The following is a 15,758-nucleotide window of genomic DNA, read 5'->3' as shown; positions in this document are numbered from 1 at the left end:
GGTCTTCAACCGGGAAGTGTGGACATATCAACGGCGCGACCCCACCCGGTGTTGGTGGCCGTGAGTGGGAATCGAACTCGGGTTGCCGGGTTCAGTAGCGCTACCCGCTACACACAGACAGAGACACACGGATTTGCAACACTCAGACACACATGGAGTTGCAACAGACACACAGACACAGAGCCACGCGGAGTTGCAACACACAGACAAAGACACACACGGAGTTGGAACACACAGACACAGAGACACACGGAGTGATCTGCATTAGACCATGCCTTGCAACGGGGTTATTCGGCACAGCTGCGCCTATGGGGCCTTCCATAAACGACGTCATGCGATTTTGGACGATTTTTGACCCCCTCAAATATTACGTCACAAAGCTCTGCCCACCCCCCCCCAAAAAAATATATGAAACAAGCTGCAAATCGCTTTATACTATTGTCATTGTAGCGCGTATTTAATGTGCCGCTGCACTCTGATGTAGGATAATTTTTTTATTAAAAAGTCTATTTAAGTAGTACGTGTTGTCTATATTTATTTATTTAAAGTCGCGCATTTTGATGTGACGTCACATTTCTCAACCCCTCCCCCCTCGTCACACATCGTCACAAATGTCTGACCCCTCCCCCCCCGGAAGTGCGTGACGTCATTCACGGACGGCCCCTATGACTTCACCACGCGTTCACTGAACGTGAACGTCAGTCACCCCCCATCGCCGTTCACACGCAAACACGTGGCTTTCACCCAATGGGCGCGTCGCGTTCTGCACGTCAAGTGACCGAATTCCGAGCAACAGTTGCTGACGTTGCCTGGAAGTGACCCCGTCACGTGACGCAGCACGACGTGGCCGGGTTATAAAGCAGCGACGTCCTGGGGGGCGCGTCACAGCCTCCACGTGGTTTCAGGTGCGGCGACACGAGGTGAGTTGCTTCCCAGTCACCGACAGAATATCCAGCGGTGGATGTCTCTCGCTGTGCGTGTACGTGTCGACTCAGCCTCAAATGTGTACCTGGTGCGGTGTGTAGTAAACATCGCCACTGGGGAGACAAAGGCGGCCGGGCGTGGTGTTGGCCACCTACTTTTTCGTGTTGTCGTGCCGGCCTTCATAGGTGCTCGCTAACAGCACTTGCCCCTACAGTATGTTAAGGCTACACGGGGGATCTTTGTCTTTGTGTGTGCTTAAGACGCCTGTGCTTCCAAAACCGACATCAAACGCCGAGTAAAACATACTCCCGTGTGCCCCGACTGGACAGACTGGACGACCAAGGTTTTTACTTCTTTTATTATTTTTATTACACGCTTTTATTTAACTCACTCTGTCTGTTGTTGTATCCTCAAATCTCAATTTTTTTACCCACTTCAAATGTGGTTTCGACTGAAAATTTCGTATACTTATGTCATACTGATAATACTATATTCTATCATGAAAAATAAATAATATATTTTTAAACGATCTTTTTACACGCTTTCTATTAACTCACTCTGTTGTTGTCGTATCCCCATATCTTGTAACTCAATGTTTTACCCACTTCCCAATGTGGTATCGACTGCAAACTTGATGACAATACCATATTTTTAAACATTCTTTTTTCTATGTTATGTTTCGGCTTGGGTCTAATTGTCCACGCTCAACTGACGCTGGCTGTAAATCACCACTGCAACCTTACTTTATGCCAAGCCGTGGAGTTCTGCCATTACTCGTACGGTACATTTCATTAAAGCGTGTTTTTAAAACAAGTATTTTTAAATATTACTTACAATAAATGTTTTCTCCTACAACAGAAATACGCACTACAATTAAAATTGTTTAAAAGATTTTAAGCATATTTTTGGTTCTCTCGGTAAAGGCACATAGAAGGGAAATTAAACAAAGATATTTTACCGAAAGAACCAAGAATATGAATCCCAGCAGTCACGAAAGCTTTAAATCAAGATTTTAAGCAGGTTTTATTTGGGGGGGGGGGGCAGAGCTTTGTGACGTCATATTTGAGGCGGGGTCTGACTTTTTGTGACGCCGCCTGACGAGCGGGGGGGGGGGGGTCAAAAATCGTCAAAAATCGCGTAACGTCATTTATGGACGGCCCCTAAGGACACGTTCATCCATTGACCAGGGGGCAGACCTGCCATGCTCTGCAGTGGGTGCGTGGGGTTTAGGGCGGTGTTCGTCGTTGAACAAGTGCCAGTGGACATTCCACATTCCTGCGATTGGGTCCATCCCGTCTTTCCAACAACAGATGCTGCCTAAAATGTGCAACTAAAACGTGCGAGGATGAGATTCAATGCCTCATATATATTACGCTCATCGGTTATACAGTCATGGGGTTTGTGTAACTGCTTATCATTGCTAAACCCCAGCTATTCGTGCTTTGATATTTGCATTGGCCTTGGAGTTTTCGCCCTTTGACGTTGTTCTCTGGTCTCACGCTGGTGGTGAGACCAAGGCCATAAAGAAGGCCGCCTCTGGTGTAGGCCATTCAGTTTCAAAGACAATGCGTGGGTTATTATCAGAGCATGTTAGTTTGCATGTTTTTGCTACGAGCACGTGCGGTCAATGTGGACTTGATGATGCCTTGCAATCGGTGTGTCGAGCTGGTGGGTTTGCTCCAAGTTTTCCGGTTTCCTCCCACGGCGAAAACAAACAAAAAAGGCCGCATGCAATGTACCTCGTATTGACTTAAAGCTTTCGTGATTGCAGGAATTCATATTCAAGGGGTCTTTCGGTAAAGTCACGCAGAACTAAACATTGTTTTTTATAAATATATATATTTTTTGTTCTCAAAAATTTTTTTTTTTAACAAATTTGTTTTTTTATCTAAGTATTGTTTCAGCATCCCAATGCAAAACAAAATTGCCTGCAGATTACTCAATTAAGATTACACACAGCAGCAACTACACACCCTACTGTAAAAAAAAGATGGCAGGACGCTCCTGAAATAATGTCGTGAGGCTTTTCCCCTGGGTAGACAAGCACGATGATATGAAATGCTTCGTGGCAGTAAACATCACGAAAGGTAAAAGTCCGCTGTGATTTGAACGTTGCTTGTGTTTGCAGTGAACTCCAATGATGGCGTCCAGCATTGAACTCGATCGGTTCTACAGCGAAGAGGTTGAGTTTCCACCTCGGCTGCTCACTTCGCACATCAAAACTGCCGAAAGCGAGGTTGGTACACTACTTGACGGGATGGGAAGCATTCTGCGGCCAGACATAGATCCCTTGATTGAAGACATCGTTTATACCGGCAGCTCCTACGAAGGACTCAAGGTGAAGGGGAAAATGGAGCTGGATGTTATGATCGTTATCTCTCACCCGGAATTCAAGTTTATCCCCATGACCTCACATTACAGTGGCTATCGTAAAATAGAAGCTGAGCGACAACCACTTACTCAACTGCAAGCAACAGGTTTTTGGAAATCAGAAAGTCCCTTTCACTCATTTGAAAAGGACTTTACCAGCAATGGATACCTGATACCATCAAAAATATATCAGTGGTTCCAGTCATTAGCAGACAGAGCAGTCAAAGAAAACAAGTTAAATTTTTTTACAAAGTTTGTAGGCAACTATCCAGCCCGTACGCTCATTTTAAATATTAGCCCCGGTGTTGATATCTACGTGGACCTCGTCCCAGCGATCAAAATCGAGGGAGATCTCTACGCGGTGGCCAAACCCTTGAAGACATCCCCAGAACTGCACCTCTGGAGGCTGTCGTTCTCGGTCTTCGAGAAAAAGATCCTCAGGCAGCATCAAAGCTCCTTCCACCTGAATGCCCTGAAGATCCTCAAGTACCTGCGGGAGCACGACCCTCGGCTGGAGGAGACGTCTCAGTTCGCGAGTGGAATCTGCTCGTACCACCTGAAGACGGCCTCCCTCCACCTGCTCGCGCAGAGGCCGGACACGCCGGAGGGCCTGCACGAGTGCCTGCACCAGCTGATGGACTTCCTCCTTGAGTGCATGCAGAAAAGGGAACTCAACCACTTTTTTACGGGGAATCCATCGAGCCTGGCGAGGAACGCGCAAGTGCCCAGCAGCATTACCCACAGAGAGTGCTGCCTCAATCTCTTCGGTAGCACATTTATGAATTGGAGCACCCTGAACCAGGCGAGGGAGAGACTCATCAGGATTAAACGATCTTTGCCTGCTGTAATCCAACAGCATTCTGGCCTGGCACCAGGGCGGTCGCCGCGATATAACGATATAGCGATATCACGATATAACGATGTCGCAATATCGCATCACGGCGATATCGTATTGCGGCGACAGCCGTCGTTTCAAAACCGGGAAAATGTCCGCGGTCCCCTGAGCCTCCACGTCCCCCCTCCTCAACCCCTCCAGGTGGGCAATCTGGGAGGGTTCAGCCAATCAGAGGCAAGGACTTTGGTGACGTCACAGAAAGCCGCCATGGTAACCGGGGACCCCCCGCGCGGGCAATTTGCTGCCACGTCAGAAGGAGGCGGCGGCGGCGGCCTTCGGCTGTACTCACATTGCTGCTGTTGTTTGTTGTTGTTTATTGTTGTTGTTTGTTGTTTTGGTTTACTCTGGATTCTGTCAACCGCTAATTCTGTCAGTACTGCGGGGGCCACTTTTTGGTGAGCAGGGCTCGACACGAACTTATACAGTACTCGCTTAGCTCGCATAGAAGACACTGACTCACATAGACACACTGACTCACATAGACACACTGACTCACATAGACACACTGACAGACACACTGACTCACGTAGACACACTCACTCACATAGACACACTTACTCATAGACACACACTCACATAGACACACTGACTCACACAGACACACTGACTTATAGACTCACAGACACTGACTCATAGACTGAATAACACGTAGGCACACTCACTGATAGAATCGCATATATTTCATTTTTTCATCAAGGATTTCAAAGGGCTGTACAGGATACAGCAGCAGCAGACACTCAGCATAAAAAGAATATTATACATACATTTTGAAATCTAATTTGCTAAATAAACTAAACGTTTAATAAGCTTAAGCGTATAAATAGGTTTTAAGATGCATTTTTTAAAACGTCCACAGACTCTAGAGAGAGATATCCCTTATGTCTCGTGGAAGAGCGTTCCACAATAGCCTGGGGGAGGCTACACGGGGACAAATCTGGGTCACCCATAGACATAAGCCTCGACTTGGGAATAGAGAGAACATCTGCATCACCCATCAGAGGTGGGGAACGTCCGGCCTGCGGGCCGTATAAGTCCCACGAAATAATTTGGTCTGGCCCTGCCAAGGCAACCGCACGACTCGAAATTCAATAAATCTAGGAGCTTTTTGCATAGCAACGTGAATTTGATTTTGTATGGCCCGCGAATGATGTTATAAATATTTAATGGCCCTTGGCAGAAAAAAGGTTCCCCACCCCTGAATTTTAATAGGAGGTTTGAGAACCCGACGACTCCACGCAGATAGGTACCCAAGTCAGTAACTGAACCCAGGTATTTTATTTTAATAATATAAATGCCCAACTTTATCTGTGATGAATATTATGAACGCTGCACTTCCTGTTATTTTCATGCAGGGGGCGCTGCAAACCTACGCGCCCCCTGCATGAACGACGGAGGCGCAGGGACAGACGTTCGATTACATAGGAATCGATCTGCAGACGGCGGTCTTCTCGCATGGCCATCAGCTCTATGTCGCCTTATCTCGATCTCGCAATCTCAAACAGGTGAAAGTCCTCATCGAACCGAACCCCCAGCAAGGCCATCTACTTAACGACGAGAGAAAATTCACACGAAATGTCGTTTTCAATTAAGTCTTCCAGACATGCATCCCAGTGTATGGAAGTTCGCTTGTAACACGACTTATAAACCCGTGCACGAATGCTATAGGTACGTTGTGTTAAATTTACTCGGCGAACACCGTAGTTTCTCTTGATTAGTCTTTTTTTTCGCAATTTATTTTAAGAATTTGTATTTTATAATTAAAAACTTTCAACTTTAAGTGATATATATGCATATGCTTTAAAAAAGAGGTTTGCAGCATGCTTAAGTGTACAGTTATTTTATTACATCTTGGGCCCGACATTTTCTCCGTTGGATCGCATCTCCAATTCGATCATCGAAGTCAATGGGAAAACAGGGCTCAGCACACGGAATGTCGCCTTGCGGACAGCTTTTTCAGGAACCTGTGTTCCGTATATCGAGGGCAAGGGAAGACAAGGCGGCGTCGTTGTCCCATGGTTGATTGAAGACAGTTTTTTTTATCAGCTTTAGCGAGTGACAGCGGTGGCGGTAGTAACACAGGGCAGCAGCAGCACCAACTGTTGGAAAGTCCTCATCGTGCCAATTCGTTGCTCGTATAGCACATCGGTGTGTAGAAGAGCAAAGCCACAATAGTTACAATGATTGTAGATGGATTGTAAATGTCGGTGTGCTGTACTAGTAACGAATTGGCACGCTCTGTTTACGGGACAATTCTTACCATTTGGCTGCGTCTGGTGGTGTCGTGGTTTAACGACACATTTATATATTTTACGCGATATAACCCCAAAAAACCTGTATTATGGAGTATGTTGCCTGTTTACCCAGCAAGTGAACTACCACGGTTTTTTTTGCAGAAGGTAGGCGATGTTCCTGCTGCGTGCGATTCCCAACTGAGTCATTTGCAGGGAATTGGACAATCAACACCAGGTTACGTTGTGTGAGTTTTAACCTATACCTGAAAGCTGCATAACCTGGAGGGGGGAACGTCCGGCCCGCGGGCCGTAAAAGGCCCGGAAAATCATTCGTTCTGGCCCTGCCAAGGCAACCGCACGACTCGAAATTCAATAAATCTAGGAGCTTTTTTCAGAGCAACGTAAATTTAATTTTGTATGGTCCGCGAATGATGTTATAAATATACAAATGGCCCTTGGCAGAAAAAAGGTTCCCCACCCCTGAATTTTAAAGGGAGGGGTGAGCACACGAAGACTCCACGCAGATAGGCACCCCGAGTCGGGAACTGAACCCGGGTATTTTATTTTAATAATATAAACGCCAACTTTATCTGTGATGAATATGATGAACGCTGCACTTCCTGTCGTTTTCATGCAGGGGGCGCTGCAAACCTACGCGCTCCCCCTGCATGAACGATTACGTTAGAATCGATCTGCAGACAGCGGTCTTCTCGCATGGCCAGCAGCTCTATGTCGCCTTATCTCCACCCCTCAATCCCAACCAGGTGAAAGTCCGCATCGAACCGAACCCCTCGCAAGGCCATCTACTTAACCACGAGATAAAATTCAGACGAAATGTAATTTTCAATGAAGTCTTCCAGATGTAAAATGATATAAGCTTTTAATGAAGAAATTAAAAAAAATCTAATTCGAAACATAATACAATTGAAAGATGTTTCATTTTTTTGCGTGAATGCATCGTTCGTGTGAAAAAAAAAATCGTGACTTTCCTTGCTGAAGGCTACCACGGGAGTGTATGGGCACATTATCATGGGGAGGAGTATTGAGGTGAAAAAAGTGGATTTGCAACACAAAGACAAAGATCCCCCGTGTCTCGGACTCGCTGTGCGCTACGTTGCACCGCTAGCTGAGTAGTTAACCTCGCATCCAATAAACCCTCAGATCCAGGGTGAACATCCCACTCCAAACGTTATTTATTGAATTTAACGAGGTAAAACTGGTAAGAAAACAGCACAGATACAGCATCTGTTAATACCAGGAAACACCAACACAATGAATGAACACCACAGCATCATAACATTATCTTAGATAACATGTTTCTCAACAATAGATCCTGGATAGACCGGGCACCTACATTACCACTGAATAGCTATAAGAGCATAAGCTGCTGTGTTACATAAAGGCACGTCGTTTATTCATCACACTGCACCCCAAATGTACCGCACTACATATAACACTTAACTGTGGATGAGACATTTTGTCATCCTTGCTCTCAAGATCGCAATATAGTTACTTGGGTACAAGTTTGACTCGACGAATTCGATTACAAGTAACATTCACAATAAGGCAAGTTGCAGGCTTCGTTGTTAACTAGGCCTCATATTTATGATAACAATTTAACAGCATTATAAAGGCATTTACAGCATTATAACGGCCATTCTAACATAACAGCTTTCCAAGTATTATAAGAACATAAACAAACTTCTTAAAGTCCCACAATGGACGATTACAGCTGTCTTCACTGGGACGCGATTTGTGCCGCCATCTTGAATTCTTGTGTAATGGCTGCCTCCAGCCTCGTGGCTGAAAGACTGTCAAATCGGAACTTCCTGGTCATGTGACCAAACTCAACCTCAAAACAGGACATTCCTGTGTACGCACACCCCCACTCCTCCCACGGAGCACAACACCTGCCGTGAGGCAGAACACCCCGTGTAGCCTGTAACAGACTGTCTGGGCAAGTGCTGTTAGCGAGCAGCTATGAAGGCTGGACGTTTGTGTGGCCAGCACCACGCCCGGCCGGCTTTGTCTCCCCAGTGGCGATGTTCACACACCGCGCCAGGTTACTCATTTGAGGCTGAGTCGACCTAGGGGAAGCCCCAGGACCGATTCAGATAATCGTCACTGGTGTTGGTGGCCGTAAGCAGGAATCGAACTCGGGTTGCCGGGTTCAGTAGCGGAGCGGAGCATTACCCGCTACACACAGACACAGAGACACACGGATTTGCAATACACAGACACACATGGAGTTGCAACACACAGACACAGATGGAGTTGCAACAGACACACAGAGACAGACACACGGAGTTGGAACAGACACACAGAGACAGACACACGGAGTTGCGCCACACAGACACAGACAGACACAGAGTTGCACCACACAGACACACGGAGTTGCAACAACACACAGACACACAGAGACACACGGAGTGACCTGCATTAGACCGTACCTTGCAACGGGGTTAATCGGCACAGCTGCACCTATGGGGCCGTCCATAAATGACGTCACGCGATTTTGGACGATTTTTGACTCCCCCCCCCCCCCCCTCGTCACACGGCGTCACAAAAAGTCAGACCCCCCCTCAAATAGACGTCACAAAGCTCTGCCCCCCCCCCCCCCAAAAAATAAAACATGCTTCAAATCGCTATTAACTATCGTCATTGTAGTGCGTATTTAATGTGGCGCTGCACTCTGATGTTGTAGGAGAAAACATTTATAAAAAAGTCTATTTAAGTAGAACGTGTTGTCTATATTTATTTAGCTATTTTGATGTGACTTCACATTTCTCAAACCCCTCCCCCCTCGTCACACATCGTCACAAATGTCTGACCCCTCCCCCCCCGGAGGTGCGTGACGTCATTCACGGACGGCCCCTATGACTTCACCACGCGTTCACTGAACGTGAAAGTCAGTCACCCCCATCGCCGTTCACACGCAAACACGTGGCTTTCACCCAATGGGCGCGTCGCGTTCTGCACGTCAAGTGACAGATTTCCGAGCAACAGTTGCTGACGTTGCCTGGAAGTGACCCCGTCACGTGACGCAGCACGACGCGGCCTGGTTATAAAGCAGCGACGTCCTGGGGGTCGCGTCACAGCCTCCACGTGGTTTCAGGTGCGACGACACGAGGTGAGTTGCTTCCCAGTCACCGACAGAATATCCAGCGGTGGATGTCTCTCGCTGTGCGTGTACGTGTCGACTCAGCCTCAAATGTGTACCTGGTGCGGTGTGTAGTAAACATCGTCGCTGGGGAGACAAAGGCGGCCGGGCGTGGTGTTGGCCACCCACTTTTTAGTGTTGTCGTGCCGGCCTTCATAGGTGCTCGCTAACAGCACTTGCCCCTACAGTCTGTTAAGGCTACACGGGGGATCTTTGTGTATGTGTACGTGTCACTCGGACTCAAATGAGTACCTGGTGCGATCTGTAAACATCGTCACTAGGGAGACAAAGGCGGCCGGGCGTGGTGTTGGCCACCCACCCCCCTCGTGTTGCCGTGCCGGCCTTCATAGGTGCTCGCTAACAGCACTTGCCCCTACAGTCTGTTAAGGCTACACGGGGAATCTTTGTCTTTGTGTGTGTTTAAGACTCCTGCCCTGCCACCACCGACATCAATCACCGAGTAAAACATCCTCCCGTGTGCCCCGACTGGACAGACTGGACGACCGAGGTTGGTACTTTTATTAATATTTTTATTACACGCTTTTATATAACTCTGGCTGTTGTTGTTGTCGTACCCTCAAATCTCATTTATTTACTCACTTCCCAATGTGGTATCGACTGCAAACTTGGTATACTTATGTCTTACTGATGACAATACTATATTATATCATCAAAAATAAATACAAATATTTTTAAACGATATTTTTACACGCTTTCTATTAACTCACTCTGTTGTTGTCGTAGTTGTATCCTCAAATCTCAATTTTTACCCATTTCCCAATGTGGTATCGACTGCAAACTTGGTATACTTAAGTCATACTGATGACAATACCATATTCTATCATGAAAAATAAAAAACATTTTTTTACATTCTGTTTAGTATGTTATGTTTCGGCTTGGGTCTAATTGTCCACGCTCAACTGACGTTGGCTGTAAATCACCACGGAAACCTTACTTTATGCCAAGCTGTGGCGTTATGCCATTACTCGTACGGTACATTTCATTAAAGCGTGTTTTTAAAACAAGTATTTTTAAATTTTACTTTAATAAATGTTTTCTTCTACAACAGAAATACGCACTACAATAAAAAAAAAATAAACGATTTTAAGCATATTCTTGGTTCTCTCGGTAAAGGCACAATAGAAGGGAAATTAAACAAAGATATTTTTATTTTTTTATTTCCCTTATACGTGACTTTACCGAAAGAACCAAGAATACGAATCCCTGGAGTCACGAAAGCTTTACGTCAAGATTTTAAGCATGTTTTTTTTTTTGGGGGGGGGGGCAGAGCTTTGTGACGTCATATTTGAGGGGGGGGGTCTGACTTTTTGTGACGCCGTGTGACGAGGGGGGGGGGTCAAAAATCGTCAAAAATCGCGTAACGTCATTTATGGACGGCCCCTAAGGACACGTTCATCCATTGACCAGGGAGCAGATTTGCCATGCTCTGCAGTGGATGCGTGGGGTTTAGGGCGGTGTTCGTTGTTGAACAAGTGCCAGTGGACATTCCACATTCCTGCGATGGGGTCCATCCCGTCTTTCCAACAACAGATGCTGCCTAAAATGTACAACTAAAACGTGCGAGGATGAGATGCAATGCCTCATATATGACGCTCATTGGTTATGCAGTCGTGGGGTTTGTGTAACTGCTCATCAGTGCTAAACCCCAGCTATTCGTGCTTGCATATATTTGCATTGGCCTTGGAGTTTTCGCCCTTTGACGTTGTTCTCTGGTCTCACGCTGGTGGTGAGACAAAGGCCATGAAGAAGGCTTCCTCTGGTGTAGGCCATTCAGTTTCAAAGACAATGCGTGGGTTATTATCAGAGTACTAGCTTTACTACCCGGCTTCGCCCGGGTCTTGGATTCACCACGCCCGGCCGCCTTTGTCTTCCCAGTGGCGATGTTCACACACCACACCGGTTACTCGTTTGAGGCTGAGTCGCCCTAGGGGAGGCCCAGGAGCGGTTAAAATAATGCTCACCGGTGGTGGCCATGAGCGGGAATCGAATTTGGGTCGCCGGGTTCCGCTCCCCCCCCACACACACATACGCGCACGCGTCCATAGGTACACATACACGCGCTTGCAGCAGACACACAACTTTCAGGGTGCGTACGGCAGTAAACGACTGAAATAATAAAGCAATGCTTTGCGAACAACGCCTTAGACCTGGAAGACATTTGTATGGCACTGTACCCATGCCGCGGAGGGTTGGTGGGGGGTGGTGAGATGAGCAGGCACACTGCGTTACGCTTCCACATGCGCGGCTGACATGACAGAGATGTGACGTGACAGCTCACTTGCCGTGCAAAATATATGCATTATTGTGCTCCCCCCACCCCAAATAAAAATAAAAAGTCAGTTTTTTGAATTTTAGCATGGTGTACACTTATGAAGGTACCCACATGGCAAATTTGAAGTGTGTTGCATGTGGGGATGTACGTTAAACATTTGTAACAGACACACATTCACAAATTTCCTTTTTATCTATATAGATAACCCTGAGAGTCATGCGGCTCTTGACTGGGGTACAACCGCAACAAATAAAAAAAGAACACGAAACATCTTAAAGAGATTACCCGCAAGAGAAAATTGGAGGAAATAACAGCAGTCTTCCAGAAAAAAACAGCGTATTTCAACGCTGTGTGCAAAAATCCCAGTAGGATGCAAGTCAAAGAATAACAACCATAAGACAATTTAGATTAAAGTTATGAGGCTAAGTCTGTACTACAACAAACAAACATGGCTAATCCAACTGTCTAATTGCTATAATTTTATTATGTACCGACCCTATAATAGTAATTGCACACATTGTGGTGGGGGGGGAGTGAAGCGGACGTGAAACTTTGATGAATTTACCTCAGAGTTGCGTGGTGGGTGTCGAGGCCTAGCACCGTGCAGAGCCTCCGGCCTCGCCTGATTTTCCCACCCGGCTGACGTTGGGTACGGGTGGCGTTCCCCCCCCCCCCTCCCGCGCTACAATAATACTGTGTAATCGCTATAATTTTATAATCAACAGAGCCTATAATAGTAATTGCACACATTGTGGTGGGGGGGGAGTGAAGAGGACGTGAAACTTTGATGAATTTACGTCAGAGTCGCGTGTTAATGCGTGCGCCTATTTTTAACGGGAATAAAAAATATGGCGTCCACCCCGCTGCTGGGAAGGCGTGGCTACCCGTTGGCAGGGGCAACCGCCGTCCAATGAAAGCGGCGAAGGCATGGCTACCCGTTGCCAGGGGCAACCGCCGTCCAATGAAACTGCAGCCCGCGGCTAAGGCGTCGCTACCCGTTGGCAGAGGCAACCGCCGTCCAATGAAAGCGGCGAAGGCGTCGCTAGCCGTTGCCAGGGGCAACCGGCGTCCAATGAAAGTGCGTATGGTCCGGGGACACACACACACACAGACAGTCAGACAGACAGATTCGCGATTTTATATATATAGATGTTAGTTTGCATGTTTTTGCCACTAGCACGTGCGGTCAATACGGACTTGATGATGCCTTGCCATCGGTGTGTCGAGCTGGTGGGTTTGCTCCAAGTTTTCCGGTTTCCTCCCACGGCGAAAACAAACAAAAAAGGCCGCATGCAATGTACCTCGTATTGACTTAAAGCTTTCGTGACTGCAGGAATTCATATTCAAGGGGTCTTTCGGTAAAGTCACGCAGAACTAAACATTTTTGTTATAAATATATATCTTTTTTGTTCTAAAAAAAAACAATTTTGAACTTTTTTTATCTAAGTATTGTTTCAGCATCCCAATGCAAAACAAAATTGCCTGCAGATTACTCAATTAAGATTACACACAGCAGCAACTACACACTCTACTGTAAAAAAAGAAGGCAGGACCCTCCTGAAATAATGTCGTGAGGGTTTTTCCCTGGGTAGACAAGCACGATGATATGAAATGCTTCGTGGCAGTAAACATCACCAAAAGTAAAAGTCCGCTGTGATTATAACATTCTTTGTGTTTGCAGTGAACTCCAATGATGGCGTCCAACATTGAACTCGAACAGTTCTACAGCAGAGAGGTTGAATTTCCATCTCCGCTGCTTGCTTCGCACATCAAAACTGCTGAACGCGAGGTTCATACACTCCTGGCGGGGATGAGAAGCATTCTGCGGAAAAACATAGATCCCTCGATTGAAGAACTCATCGTTCAGACCGGCAGCTCGTACGAAGGACTCAAGGTGAAGGGGAAAATGGAGCTGGATTTTATGATCGTTCTCTTTCACCCGAAATTCATCTTTATCCCCGTCACCTCAGATTACAGCGGCTATTGTAAAATAAAATTTCAGCAGGAACAACTACAATCTGAAATGCAATCTTCAAAAAAATGGACATCATCAAGTCCCCCTCACTCATTTCAATATGACTTTACCAGCGATGGATACCTGATACCATCAGAAATATATAAGTGGTTTCAGTCATTAGCAGACAAAGCAGTCAATCAAAACAAGTCTAAATTTGTTAGAAAGTTTGTAGGCAACTTGCCAGCCCGTACACTCATTTTAAACATTAGCCCCGGTGTTGATATCTGCGTGGACCTGGTCCCAGCGATCTGCATTGACAGAGATCTCTACGTGGTGGCCAAACCCTTGAAGACATCCCCAGACCCACATCTCTGGAGGCTGTCGTTATCGGTCTTCGAGAAAAAGATCCTCAGCCAGCATCAAAGCTCCTGCCACCTGAAGGCCCTGAAGATCCTCAAGTACCTGCGGGAGCACGACACTCGGCTGGAGGAGACGTCGCAGTTCGCGAGTGGAATCTGCTCGTACCACCTGAAGACGGCCTCCCTCCACCAGCTCGCGCAGAGGCCGGACACACCAGAGGGCCTGCTCGAGCACCTGCACCAGCTGATGGACTTCCTCATTGAGTGCATGCAGAGAAGGGAACTCAACCACTTCTTTATCGGGAATCCATCGAGCCTGGCGGAGAAAGCGAAAGTGCCCAGCAACATTACCCACGGAGAGCGCTGCCTCAATCTTTTCGATGACAAATTTGTGAAAGAGAGCACCCTGAACCAGGCAAGGGAGAGACTCGTCAAGATTAAAGGATCTCTGCCTGCCATAATCCAACAGCATTCTGGCCCTGTTGCTTATAGCTGTAATATTTATTAAGAGCTCCACCTGTGACGGGTCTAAGAAGTGTCAGGTTTTCGCAGCCATAATTACAATTCATTATTCATTTTCGGGTTAGGCTACGTGATGATGTGACCGATTTTTTGTTGTTGTTAAGACCCTCCACCACCCGACACGGCCAAGCATTACATTGTCACGTGGTGCACAAGTGTTCAATGTATATTCTTGGTTCTTTCGGTAAAGTAATGTAGAGGGGAAATAATAAAATAATAAAAATCAAACGATTAAATTCTCACGACGTTTCGATTGCAACACAAGCAATCATCATCAGGTGTGAAAACCACAGCAAAAAAAACCGCCACTTTTTTCAAAAAATGTCTTGCTGTGGTTTTCACACCTGATGATGATTACTTGTGTTGCAATCGAAACTTCGTGAGAATTGTTTAATTTTTATTATTTTATTGTTTCCCTTCTTCGTGACTTTACTGAAAGAAACAAGAATATGAATCCCTGCAGTCACGAAAGCTTTAAATTCTTCAATGTATGTTTGTTGAACTTCTTTCGCAGCTTCCGTCACCAAAAAAGCAGTTCTAAAGAAGTGAGTTTTCAATTTCGATTTGAAAGTGCACAGCTGCAGTGGCCTCCTAACATCGGAAGGAAGAGCGTTCCAGACGGCCGCAGAAGCACGCCTGAAAGCGCCGCGCGTTGCGCTGACCACCGTCTCTGTTCGACCGTTGGCCAAACGCCGCCAGCTACGAGGAATGACTGGAGTTCGCGTGATGACGGTTTTCGCTTCTTGTGCGAGATGAGCCCCCAAGGTGTTGCGTTTGATTCGTGACAAGCGCCGTGCGTGTGTGTGATGAGTGCGATCTGAACGACGCGCCGATTGTTGCGATCGTTTCCGCACCCGCCGCCGTGGACAATCGTCTTGGCCCCATCTGGCAACGGCGAGGTTAGATTCGGGGTCGACGTTTCGCTTGAAACTGCGTCAAGCATCTTAAGGCCCAAAATGCGGGGCGGTCATAATACTCCTAATAAATATCCAGACATTTTCAGACGAAACGTCATCTCCCAAACAGTTTTTTGTGCATTTTCTAAAC

At 46.6% G+C, this 15,758-nt stretch overlaps 1 protein-coding gene across 3 annotated transcripts; it reads left to right on the top strand.

The window, feature by feature from the left end:
- The first annotated feature begins 817 nt into the window (after positions 1 to 817).
- LOC133357930 (inositol 1,4,5-trisphosphate receptor-interacting protein-like) lies at positions 818 to 15,005 on the top strand. 3 transcript variants are annotated; one of them, XR_009756998.1, is made up of 5 exons: positions 818 to 920; positions 1,185 to 1,267; positions 3,053 to 9,550; positions 10,006 to 10,088; positions 12,748 to 13,530. XR_009756998.1 is itself a non-coding variant. In XM_061576119.1 (3 exons), exon 3 carries the CDS (start codon positions 13,564 to 13,566, stop codon positions 14,695 to 14,697), a length of 1,134 nt encoding a protein of 377 aa, XP_061432103.1. In that variant the 5' UTR covers positions 4,606 to 9,550; positions 10,006 to 10,088; positions 13,555 to 13,563; the 3' UTR covers positions 14,698 to 15,005. The 3 variants fall into 3 exon arrangements, 1 of the variants encoding a protein (XP_061432103.1); XR_009756999.1 differs by lacking the exon at positions 1,185 to 1,267 and having other exon boundaries at positions 896 to 920; XM_061576119.1 differs by lacking the exons at positions 818 to 920; positions 1,185 to 1,267; positions 12,748 to 13,530 and adding an exon at positions 13,555 to 15,005 and having other exon boundaries at positions 4,606 to 9,550.
- Positions 15,006 to 15,758: the final 753 nt, after the last annotated feature.

The sequence above is a fragment of the Lethenteron reissneri genome, chromosome 60, assembly GCF_015708825.2.
Source record: "Lethenteron reissneri isolate LAM-NWPU_2019-01 chromosome 60, ASM1570882v1, whole genome shotgun sequence".
Lineage (NCBI taxonomy): Eukaryota > Metazoa > Chordata > Hyperoartia > Petromyzontiformes > Petromyzontidae > Lethenteron > Lethenteron reissneri.
This window is presented reverse-complemented; position numbering and strand designations above follow the sequence as displayed.